The 11,901-nt window shown below is 52.5% G+C and overlaps 3 protein-coding genes across 3 annotated transcripts; 2 read left to right on the top strand and 1 right to left on the bottom strand.

Annotated features, from left to right (window-relative positions):
- Window positions 1-2,584: 2,584 nt before the first annotated feature.
- N7458_003048 (uncharacterized protein) lies at window positions 2,585-7,975 on the top strand (the record flags this gene model as incomplete). The annotated part of the gene is made up of 5 exons (XM_056906431.1): window positions 2,585-2,917; window positions 3,082-4,024; window positions 4,083-4,171; window positions 4,225-7,629; window positions 7,679-7,975. The coding sequence occupies 5 exons, from the start codon at window positions 2,585-2,587 to the stop codon at window positions 7,973-7,975; spliced, it is 5,067 nt and encodes a 1,688-aa protein (XP_056770538.1).
- A 635-nt stretch (window positions 7,976-8,610) lies between these two features.
- Window positions 8,611-9,828, bottom strand: N7458_003047 (1-aminocyclopropane-1-carboxylate deaminase/D-cysteine desulfhydrase; the record flags this gene model as incomplete). The annotated part of the gene is made up of 1 exon (XM_056906430.1): window positions 8,611-9,828. The coding sequence occupies one exon, from the start codon at window positions 9,826-9,828 to the stop codon at window positions 8,611-8,613; it is 1,218 nt and encodes a 405-aa protein (XP_056770537.1).
- Window positions 9,829-10,277: 449 nt separating this feature from the next.
- On the top strand, window positions 10,278-11,684 carry N7458_003046 (putative exopolyphosphatase; the record flags this gene model as incomplete). The annotated part of the gene is made up of 1 exon (XM_056906429.1): window positions 10,278-11,684. The coding sequence occupies one exon, from the start codon at window positions 10,278-10,280 to the stop codon at window positions 11,682-11,684; it is 1,407 nt and encodes a 468-aa protein (XP_056770536.1).
- Window positions 11,685-11,901: the final 217 nt, after the last annotated feature.

Here is an 11,901-nt window from a genome sequence, read left to right as displayed (position 1 = left end):
GATAGGAAACCCAGTAAGACCTTTTCGTCAAAGTATGGCCCACAGAAATACTCCTCCGCGGTCTCGCATACTCTGCTGTCTTCTCGTCTGACAGGTTTCGGCCACGAGTACTCTCGCATATTGTCTACTTTATAGCCGTTGTGGTCTAAAAGCCCACATGTACTGAGCTAGACGACAATTCGGTATTGTAAACGCTGTTGATTCTGCAGACCGCCGCAAGAGGCGGTAGACTCGTAGTGGGGGCATTTCACAAAGCTAAGGGGTTTCGGTATCCCTTTCCTCCCTTCGCGCTCATATAACTCTCTTCCCACTTTACAAATCTCTCGACCATGCAATAATACAGCGCTTTTCATACCCAGGGGGAATGCATTCTAGAATCTGAAGAGACCGCCCTCCATGACACAGATGGCACCCGACTCTACGAGACTAGGACAGCGGTCTTCTAGATAGCATAATCCGTCTTAACGACGTTCCCAGGCTAAAGCAATATGTTGGCTATGCGTCTGGTGCATATGGTGAATCGGAGATTCAGCCAATTATTAAGCCGACCGAGGCTTTGGAAGCCCTACGTAGGCTGATTTCCTACCACGAATAGCAGCAGCAGCCTAATAAGCATCATAGATCGCTAGATACGGCTTATATTAAGCGATTACGGCGAGATGAGATCGATTTACAGAGGGTTCAGGTTGAAAGCAGGGTACAGAGCGATATTCGTGGCTTTTTTCAGGTGAAATAGGGGGTTACTGTATATACCGAACACCTGGGTTAACGAATCAAAACCCCTTAGCAAGCCTATTTCGGTATAACCAGGTTTTACTGTAGAAGTAAGTACGGAGTACGGAGTACATAATATCGTAGGGGCCCACTTGGGAAACAACACGATCACATGACGGGACTACTCGGCTTGCTAGTTTGGGGCTTAGATAGTCAATCGAAACTATGATTGTTTTATCACCGGACATTCCGTAAATATTCAAAGTACAGGACGGTATCTGTGTGTCGGTACCCTGATATTGGATATTGCCCCCTTAGAGAACTGATTCAGATTGTTGTATGGATGACGCCGAGACCCAGGTGGTTTGCGCTAGGGCTAATCCTCGGCAGATCTCGCCGATCTAGTTTGATACGACGTCGACGCAATTTACGACGTAGCTTAGTCCATTCTTTGCGCCAGCAAATTTTTCAGATCGCTTAGCGATCACCTAGAAACACCCGTTTCAGTCTAATCGTATTAAGGTAAGCAACCTCCATCTAAGTACGTGGCCCATAACCACATTCCGGGGGTTTGATCCAGATTCAGTCTCCATCTGCAATGATGACGATATATGTAATGATGCATGCATAAAGGTGTTATGATTTTTATTTTAAATCCCTCACAGCCAATGCGTTGGGTTTATTTAAACTTTTTGGCGGGCTAGGATAGGGAGCCAAAATCGACTCCGTCCTTGATGTGCTCGCCAACCGCACGAGGAAAGGTGATGTGTCACAGGGCAGGGCCTGTTTCCTTTTGTCAGCATCCCGCTTGGGCCTCGGGTTTGTTGACTAGCGAAGACAGATAAAAGTAAGGCAAGTTGAGCAGGAGTAGCACCTACGACCATCTATGGTGGCCCGTTTGCAGCGTCCACGATGGACAACGGACCACTTACCCTAAATGTAACGGAGATTACCGATTATTACAGGTCTGGCTCGTATTTTTACTTCAACCGCGGTCTCCGACCCGCACGGGGGACCCGAAGAACCGCCCGAATCTGCCCCAAAATCAGCTGCGTGGACTTGCCTGATCATACCAGAAACTTACAATACCGTAATCACCGGTACCGTACATCTTACCACCTGTATGTACCATGGCTGGGCGGCTGTAGCCAAGGGACCCTCACTCTGGAATAATGATGATGGCCCTAAATTGTCCATCCGTGTGAACTCAAGTACATTCGCTGTCTACTGGTCTGGAATCCTCATGAAGAAGCGTGAATTAGTCTCGACGGCTCGGCGATATGGGAGGTCGTTGAGTTAATATCAACCAGTCAGCTCCAGTCCGGTGGAGTCGCAAACCGGCAAAGTCTCTCGGAGGTTTCTTCCCAGCGAAAAATATACGGCCGAGTGACTTCTCCAGTACTTAGGCCCCGAATCTCCGGACCTGGCCTGGTCGAAGTCTACTGGCACTGGACTGCTTGTACTGCACATAATCTCATTCCTCCACTATCAATCAAATCCATCCTTCTTTCCTTCTTCTGCGGCTGTCTCATCTCCCCTCCACAAACCATCAACCCTTCTCCTCCCTTCCTCTCTCCCTTTCTTTTGTCCGTATCCTCCCCCCCCCGTTTCTAGTGTTTTTTTATCTTCAAACACATAAACCGGTCATTATCTTACCTTCGGATATCACAGGTCTTTCCGTCCGCCCTTGCTCTCTCATCTCATCATCCACCCTTCCCTCCGCTTCCAATGCGCTCTTCGCACCACACTTGACACCTCCTTCGGTATTCGATTGATCTGGTGCAGGCCACATCTTCTCGTTAACCCCCGTCTAAAATACGTTCAACAACACTGAGAGATGGTGGCTCCGGCCTCCACCGTTCCAACTTCCATGGCTGCTCAATCCTCCATGGGCCGCCAGCCCACTCGCTCGGCCAGCACCCACCCGTCGCATTCACACAATGTGCCTCTGAGCGCTCGCAGATCAGCGCCTCTGGACCTTTCCACGGTTGAGCGGCGCGGCCAACCCAATGCTCCCCGCGAACCCTCCAAGCGCGTGCGCCCTCACGGCTTGCCCGAGGCTCCGACATTTCGGCCAACCGAGGAAGAATTCAAGGATCCCGTGGCATATATTCAAAAGATTGCGCCGGAAGGAAGGAAATATGGGATCTGTCGAGTGATCCCTCCGGAGAATTGGCAGCCCCCCTTCGCCATTGATACAGAGGTAGATTTTCCCTCGTGCTCGCGTCCCTAGTTCTGCGGTTTGAGGTTCGGCCTGGGGGCGAGTCTGTTGCAGCCAGCATTCTCTGCTCTCTTGCCGACTGCGCCTTCACTTGCCCCATAATATTCCCTGATGTGTAAATGCTGACCTGTTGGATGTGTTCGCAGCGATTCCACTTCAAAACCCGTCGACAAGAGCTGAATTCGGTTGAAGGAGGTATGGCCCCGCGTTCAGACCATGTTGCTGCCGGTGGAGTCTCTCCGCAGCGCGGTTCTAACCTAGATTCTGACTCAGGAAATCGCGCCAACATGAACTATATCGACGGGCTTGCCATGTTTCACAAGCAACATGGGACGAATTACAGTCGGCTACCGAGCGTGGACAAACGCCCTCTGGACCTCTACAAGCTGAAAAAGGCTGTTGAGGTCCGAGGTGGATTCGAGTCTGTGTGTAAAACTAAGAAATGGGCTGAAATTGGACGTGATCTCGGCTACAGCGGAAAGATCATGTCCTCTTTATCTACCTCGCTCAAAAACTCTTACCAACGGTACTTGCAACCTTATGAAGAGTACCTCGCCCGCGCCAAGCCTGGCGTCCAGCAACAGCTCGAGATGGAACATGGTGGCCCTTATACCCCGTCTCCGTGCCAATCACCCATGACCAAGAAGCCCGGGATGGAGGAGAATGGAACCCCGTCCATACCTCGCGATGGAACACCATCGATGCGCATGGCACCCGTGATGAGCAGCACCCCGATCGAAAAGCCCGTTGATAAGCCCACTCCGTCCGTGGAGCCCACGCCTCCTCCTGCCCCTCGCCCAGCTCCCTCTGGCTTTACTCCAGTCAATGCCGGTGCAGGTGGTTTCACTGCCGTCAATCACTCTCCAGCTTTTACCCCGGTCAACAACGGTCCATCGATCAAGCATGAAAGCGATAACGGGGTGTCGACGCCCAAAAGTGTTTCTGAGCATCCCTCTCACTTTACTCCAGTGCCGAACGGGCATCCTGGACAGCCTGTGAAGCGTGCAATTAGTCACGACGAAAGTGGCTCGCAGGCTGAGAATGGGGACGACGGCGGGAGCGGGCGCCGTAGCAAGCGCCTCAAGAAAGGTATTCATCCGAAAGAGAATCCGATTCATTAGATCACTCTAACTCTTAGTGCTTCTAGACATGCCCCCAACCGTGGCCGGGTCGCACATGTCTCTCCTTCGGCCAGCACCACCCAAAGGCCGCAATGGCGTGCCAAGAACTGGAGATGTAAGTGTCCTTTTCCGGTCGAGTTGAGTAACCACCTGATGTTGATCTCTTAGAAATGTGAATCTTGCGGAAAATCGGACAATCGCTCCACGATCCTTGTATGCGACAGCTGTGAACTTGGCTACCATACTACCTGTCTGGATCCTACTACTACGTCGGCTTCCGATCACGATTGGCATTGCCCGAAGTGTCTGGTTGGCACTGGAGAGTTTGGCTTCGAGGATGGTGGTGTCTACTCGCTCAAGCAGTTCCAAGAAAAGGCCAACGAGTTCAAGAAGCGGTATTTCGCATCAAAAATGCCCTTTGACCCGGTCCTCAACACTCACCGACGGGAGACCGAGGATGACGTCGAGGCCGAGTTTTGGAAATTGGTAGTGGATCTGCATGAGACAGTCGAAGTCGAGTATGGCGCCGATATTCACTCCACTACCCATGGCAGTGGCTTCCCCACTATTGAACGCAATCCTCTTGATCAGTATTCGTCTGATCCATGGAATTTGAACGTTCTGCCATTCTATGGTGATTCGCTCTTCCGTCATATCAAGTCTGATATCTCTGGCATGACTGTGCCATGGGTCTATGTTGGAATGTGCTTCTCGACCTTCTGCTGGCACAACGAAGATCATTACGCCTACTCTGCGAACTATCAACACTTTGGCGCTACCAAGACCTGGTATGGTATTCCCGGTGCCGACGCCGAGGCCTTTGAGAATGCTATGCGCGAGGCAGTACCGGAGCTGTTCGAGGGCCAGCCTGATCTTCTTTTCCAGCTTGTGACCTTGATGCCTCCTGACAAGCTCCGCAAGGCCGGCGTCAACGTCTATGCAGTGGACCAGAGGGCAGGCCAGTTTGTCCTTACCTTCCCTCAGGCCTATCACGCCGGATTCAATCACGGTTTCAACTTCAATGAGGCCGTCAACTTTGCACCTGCGGACTGGGAGCCTTTCGGCGCTGCGGGAGTCGAGCGTCTTCAGACTTTCCGTAGACATCCTTGTTTCTCGCATGACGAGCTACTCTTTACAGCAGCAGCAAGGGACAACTCCATCACCACTGCGAAATGGCTTGCACCTGCGCTTGAGCGGACCACCAACAGGGAATTGAACGATCGAGCCTTGTTCCTAGCCCGTCATAGAGATGCGGTGCCTCATAACTGTGGTCTTGGGGTCAACCCCCCTACAGGTGACTGTCAACTTAAGCTCGTAGTAGAAGAGGAGGACCTTCCGGAGGACGATTACCAGTGCCAGCATTGCAAGGCGTACACTTACCTCACCCAGTTCCGTTGCCACAAGTCAGGCAAGACCCTTTGCCTGATGCATGCGGAGGTCTTCGACTGCTGTGGTGAACCCCCAGCACAGAAGCTACTCGGACCTGGACACACGCTTCGCTACCGCATGAGCGACGACCAGCTCAAGTCGGCAGTGCAGAAGGTCCAGGAACGCGCCAAAATCCCAGAAATTTGGGGAGAGAAACTCGACAAGACCTTGGAGGATGAGCCCAAGCCTCAGCTCAAGGCTCTCCACAATTTGCTCAGTGAAGGTGAGAAAATCCCGTACCACCTGCCTGGCCTCCAAGATCTTGCGGCGTTCGTCCAGCGCTGCGATAAATGGGTTGAGGAAGCGAACAACTACATCACCCGGAAGCAGCAGAACCGGAGAAAGAACGAGAAGGCGTGGCGCAAACCCGGCTCCAAGGCCGCGCAGCTGGACGAGCGCGACCGAGAAGTCCGCAAAGTGGAGAACATCTACGCCCTACTGGCAGAGGCTGATAAACTTTCCTTCGACTGTCCACAGATGGCGGCCCTGGAAGAGAAGACCCGCGAAATCGAGAAATTCCGTCAGGACCTTAACCTTGCCCTGAGGAACCCGCATACGCGATCAGCTCAGGAGATTGAGGAGCTTGTTGAAGCTGGCCGAAACTTCAACGTCGAAATCCCGGAAGTGGAACACCTGGAGAAAATTCACCACCAAATGAAGTGGACTGAAGAGGCTGCTCGCAAGCGGGAGCAATACCTCAGCCTCAAGGAATGCCAGGATCTGATTGCATCCGGAGAGCAACTTGGTCTCAAGGACAATAATGAGCATTTACTCCATTTCAAGGAAATGTCCCGCCATGGCGACGCTTGGGAAGCCAAGGCCAAGGAGCTGATGTCCGTTGAAGCGGTTCATTACCAACAGCTGGAGGCTCTCTCCGCACAAGCCTCTCGATTTCCAGTGTCCCCTGATACCCTTGCTGCCGTCGATGCCATCTTAACCAAGCAACGGGAAGCACAGAAGAGGATCCAGACGCTTTATGAGAAGAGCAAGGACCCGGAGTTAAAGAATCGTCCCAGGTATAAGGATGTTCGTGAGCTCACGGAGTCTCTGGAGCAGCTAAACAGTCGTCCCATTGGGGCGATTGACCTGGAACGCGAGCAGAAGCGCCACGAGGATTGGATGAGGAAGGGCAAGAAGCTCTTTGGCAAGGCCAATGCTCCTCTGCATATCCTCAAGTCGCACATGGAGTACGTGGAGAAGCGAAACTCTTACTGCTTCGATTTGGAGGATAGCTATCGACCGCCCGTGGAGCCTTCGTCTCGGGATAATACCCCGGATGGGCTGCTTGAGACTCCCGCCCCTAACGTGTGGGGTCCGAAATCTCGGAAGCGCGACGTCTTTTGTATCTGCCGTCACTCCGAAGCTGGAATGATGATCGAATGCGAAGTCTGTCACGAGTGGTACCATGGTAAATGCTTGAAGATTGCGCGCGGCAAAGTCAAGGAATTCGACAAGTATACTTGTCCCATCTGCGACTGGCGGCAGAAGATTCCCCGCGATGCAGCTCGTCCTAAACTCGAGGACCTGCTGGACTGGCAAGCAGAGATGGCTAGCCTGCCCTTCCAGCCTGATGAGGAAGAGGTTCTGGATAGAATCATCCATCAGGCTACTGCCTTCCGTGACTTCCTCCATGGTTTCACCAATGCTGCCTGTACTACGACTGAGGAAGTGCCGACGTTGATTTTCTATCTACGGAAGATTGAGGGAGCCGAAGTTCTTCTGGCCTATGAGACGAACTTCTTCCGCCAGGAGATTCACAAATGGGCCCCCGTTGCACCGGAAGCCCCTCCGATCCTCGAGCAGTCCCTGTCCACGCGCAAGCCGCGCCCGACTAAGCAGCAGAAGATCATGGCTCAGCTTGGTGTTGAGCGGCCCGAGGATCTTCCTGAGCACCTTCGCGCCAAGCAGATGGCGCCGGGCAAGCGAAAGTCGATCGACGCGCAAACCTCTCGGCCCACCTCTGTACAGCCAGCGCCATCACCTTCTAGCAACGGCGCACCCACAACAACTGTGCCGACGTTGACTCCCATGCCTGATGCCAATGGGACGTCGTATCCTTTCTCTGCCAACTATTCTCTTCCTGCAAGTGATTCGACCCCTGCGTTTGCGCCAGCATCCTCGTCCGCATTCTTACCAGCTGCTGCGGCATCCGAATCCCCCCTCATTCCTCCCTCGGTCGCCCACACCTCAGCAGGGCATGGAACCTCTGTTCAGCCCTCCACGCTTTGGCCGTGATGCCCAATTCGCAAGCAGTAGCCCTCGTCCAAATTTGGATGATGTCTTTGCAGATCTCACAAACCAAGAAGAGGTCGAGCCCGAGTCCGAGCCTATGGAGAACGTTCATGCCACCGAAGCCCTTGAGGCTCTGAATGCTAGCAATGGCAGCAGCCGTGCTCCATCACCTAATGATGATGCAGCCCCTAGTGGCGAGGGACAGACCACCACGGCTTCCGCTGCAGAGACGAACGAGAACCCCGATTCCGAACTATGATTCCTTTTTATTGGTTATTCTGGGATGATGTCTTTTTTCTTTGAAATTCTCTCTGAGTCTCTCACAAACTCTATGTTTTTGTCTAATGTCCTTTTTCTTGTTTCTCTATTCTTGAATGACTGTGTTTCACTCTCCCTGCTCCGCGCAGGTTGATTCTTTTTTATCCGCTTTTTAAAGATGTACTACAAACGGTGCGGTGTCAAAGACCAGGCGAATGCCCGCGGAGTCGAGTGTTGGTTTTCTGATGCAGCGGTTTTATTCCCTTAACCTGAATTGTGTTTTATATGTCCTCCATCTCTTCTCTTTTCAGATTCTATTTCCCATGTCAGGCTCAGGCTATGTTTTCTGTGATGACCGAGGCTGTTTGTCTTTCAATGCGTTTGAAGTTGCTCTTGCTGTTGTCGTCATCGATATCTTGTACTACTAGTCGAATGCAGCCGCTGTCAAAGCAATTATCTCCTTGCTCCTCTCCCACAGCCACATCAGTAAAATCCTTGTAGCATTTGATGCACTCGACTCTCTTGCTTCTACTTTGTGCTCATGCCAGCATCTCAAGTCTATCTTCCCAACGGTGTGGGAGCCTTTGTGCCTGCATATCTACCTCCACATTCAAAGTTTCCATGTATGTCTCATGTCTAGATCCGGTCAAAATATGCAGACAAGGCAGCTTGCCCGCCCGTATGAATGAACAAGACATTCACCTCCTGCAGCCCATGTTCCGGAGCATACTTTGTCATCTCCTCGCTATGCACCCAATGCATCATGCCTGCCGCAACTTTGGCCGTATACACCGGATCCAACACAATCCCTTCCGTCTCTGCCATCAGAGACAACGCTTTCCGAGTCTCGTCATCAATAACCCCATACCCGTCCCCCACAAACCGATCATCCAAATGTACATCTTCCATAGTAACCTCCATCTCGGCATCCAAAAGACCAATAAGTTCTCCGGCCCGTCTCGCAAACCGGAGCACCCGCTCTTCATGATAATTCTGCGGCCTCGTCGGCGAAGTCAAAATCCCAATGATATTCCGCGAGCCCCGGTCCCAGCTTGCCTCGCCTGAGCTCCTCCGCAGCTTTTCAAGTAATTTGAACCCAGATATCAACCCGGCAACGGTACTTCCACTCCCACAGGCGACGAAAATAAAATCAAAGCGGCCAGACCCGCCGAGTTGTGCTTCTTTCTCCTGCGCGGCAATTTCAAAGGCTGCTCGCGCGTAGCCCAGTCCGCCTAGGGAATGCAGACTCGCACCGCCGGGGATCCAGTAGGGTCTTTGACCGGATTTTGTTAGTTCGTCGAGGACGGGCTGTGCATCTGTGGCTTCGGGGTTGTTTGCATTGTACATGCGTATTTCGGCGCCGAGGAGCCTGTTGATTTGCACGTTACCCGTTTGGGCGAAGCATTCTGGTGCAGAACTGGTTTTGTAGCCGCCGCCCGTGTCGCGGTTGAGTAGGACCAGGGCTTTGAGACCTAGTTTGCGGGCGAGAGCGGCTACTTGGACTGTGTGGTTGCTTTGGAGAGCGCCCTCGGTGACGAGGATGGTTGCTGGGCCTGGGAGGGGTTTGGTTGCTGGGTGGGATTCATGGTAGTAGTATGTTGGTGTTTGGGAGAGGATGTCGGGGATGATGTATTCTAGTTTGCGGTATTTGTTTCCTGCGCAGGCGAGTGGGGAGCCTTGGTCTTCGCGTTTGGCGAAGATGGAGATTCGGGGGATTGGGGGTGTTCTTGTGGTTGTGCTTGTGTGGGAGAGGGTGGGGAGTGGGTGGATGGGGGATGGTTCGTGGTATAAGATTGGGTAGCGGGGGATTTGGTTGAAGGGTGGGGGGAGTTGAGGGTATATCTTGGGTCTCATGCTGTGGCCGTCTTGGCATGGATGGGTGATGTTGCTGTACTGGAGCTGGAGGGGATTCTCGAGGTGGTTGTTGTTGTGGTTGTTGTGGTTCGGGTGAAGGGTTGATGGTCAGAAGAGATGCCCCCGTCAAAAACCAACTGATAACTGTGGGTAATCACGAGCACGGTACTCGATATTTGCCAATGACATGTCTGTAAATATCGATTAGAGTCGCGGACCATTTCTAATTGCCAAAATCTATCCTATCATGCTACTAACTAAAGTGATGCATCCACTATCCACAATTTATCCCGATTGTTGTGGATCAACCCCCACGCCAGTGACGTCGCGGCGGCTTGCGATTTGCGATTTGCGATTTGCGATTTGCGATTTGCGATTTGCGATTTGCGATTTTCGATTTTCAATAACAAAACATGGCTTCACGTTTGACCCGGCTCAAGCAAACCACCATGACGCTCCTTCAATTCCTCCGCCACGCCCGTCAGGTACACCTCCAGTTCCTAGCGGGGTCCTTGTCCGAGCCACCCATCTACGTGCTCGGCAATCCATCCGCCGACCTGGACTCGATCATCTCCGCCATTGTCTACTCGTACTGCGCCAACAACCGCCTCCCCACCACCGCCCCGCGACCGCATATCCCCCTCCTCCATCTCTCCAGCGTACACGCAGGCCCCGAGCTCTATCGTCTAAGACCAGAATTCGTAACGGCGCTATGGCTATCCACCAGCTTCCCCTCCCTACGGCCCGAGGAGCGCTTCGAGAACACCTCCGAGTCTGCGGGGAAACTGCTCGGCGAGCATCTGGTCACGGTTGCGGACTTTGCGCGGAGCCTAAAGGAGCTATCAATAACGAAGAAACTGCAGGCAGATGCGGTCATGGTCGATTGGAATGCTATGCAGGAACGTGTTGAGGGGAAAACAGGCTATGGCTCGGTGACCGGGTTGGAGGAGGTCACTTTCCGCACGGTGGGGTGTATCGACCACCACGTCGATGAGCACTTTGTACCTCGAGCGGATGACCTCCCAACCGATCAGCCATTGGTCATTCAGCCTGGTCCCGGATCATGCTCGTCCCTGATCACCAGCGAACTCCAGAAACGCAGGTTATGGACTGCCAATCAGGACGCGTCGTCCGCAGCGGAGATCGCGCAGGTCGCGAAGCTCACGCTGGCCCCGATTCTGATCGATACATCTAACCTTACGGCGGAAGGGAAAGTCAAGGATGTGGATATCCAATCTGTCGAGTTCCTGCAACAACTGGTCTCCGAGGCTGGCAGTAGTGCGGATGTCGAATGGGATATGGTGGCCTTTTTCGAGCAGATTTACGACGCGAAGAAAAATAGTCTGGATCTGTTGACGCCGGAAGAGATTCTGGATCGTGATTTCAAGGATTGGACGGAGACGACTCAATCTTCCGGGCAGAGTGTCAAGCTCGGGTTTTGTTCATCGGTCAAGCCCATCCGGTGGATTATCCAGAAAGCAGGCGGGTCTCAACGGTTCCTGGATGTCGTTCGCCAATTTGCGCAAAGACAAGATAAAGAGTTGGATGTGGTTATTGTCATGACTTCTTTCACCTCGGCTGACGATCAACATACTCGAGAGCTGTTCATTTGTGCGCCACAGGAAAGTGGCCTTACAGTGGAAGGCATCAAGAAGTTCATCAACGAGTCGAGTTCACTTGGCCTCATCGAGTGGATGCCTTTGGATGGAGAGAGCGTGGATCTAGTTGAAACCGATATTCGAGGTACACTGAATGGGATCTCTGAGGCCTGGAGGCACTTGTGGGTGCAGACAAATGCCACTGCAAGCAGGAAACAAGTGGCACCGATGCTGCGCGATGCAGTCGCTAAGCTATAGACTACATGACCGATGTACGAAAAAGGCCAATCTACGACACTACAATATCACGAGATGAACATATTTAGCTTGAACATCATATGTATTCCTCGAAAATGAACCTATTATTGCCAACACCAAACACCGAGGATCAGGAACGACTATGTCTCTAGAAAAAAGGGGGGAAAATACTGGAAATGCAGATATGTGCAATGCTCCAAGCCGACCTGATGCAAAT

This window comes from Penicillium daleae, assembly GCF_028827525.1.
Source record: "Penicillium daleae strain IBT 16125 chromosome Unknown utg000002l_segment0_segment0, whole genome shotgun sequence".
Taxonomy (NCBI): domain Eukaryota; kingdom Fungi; phylum Ascomycota; class Eurotiomycetes; order Eurotiales; family Aspergillaceae; genus Penicillium; species Penicillium daleae.
This window is presented reverse-complemented; position numbering and strand designations above follow the sequence as displayed.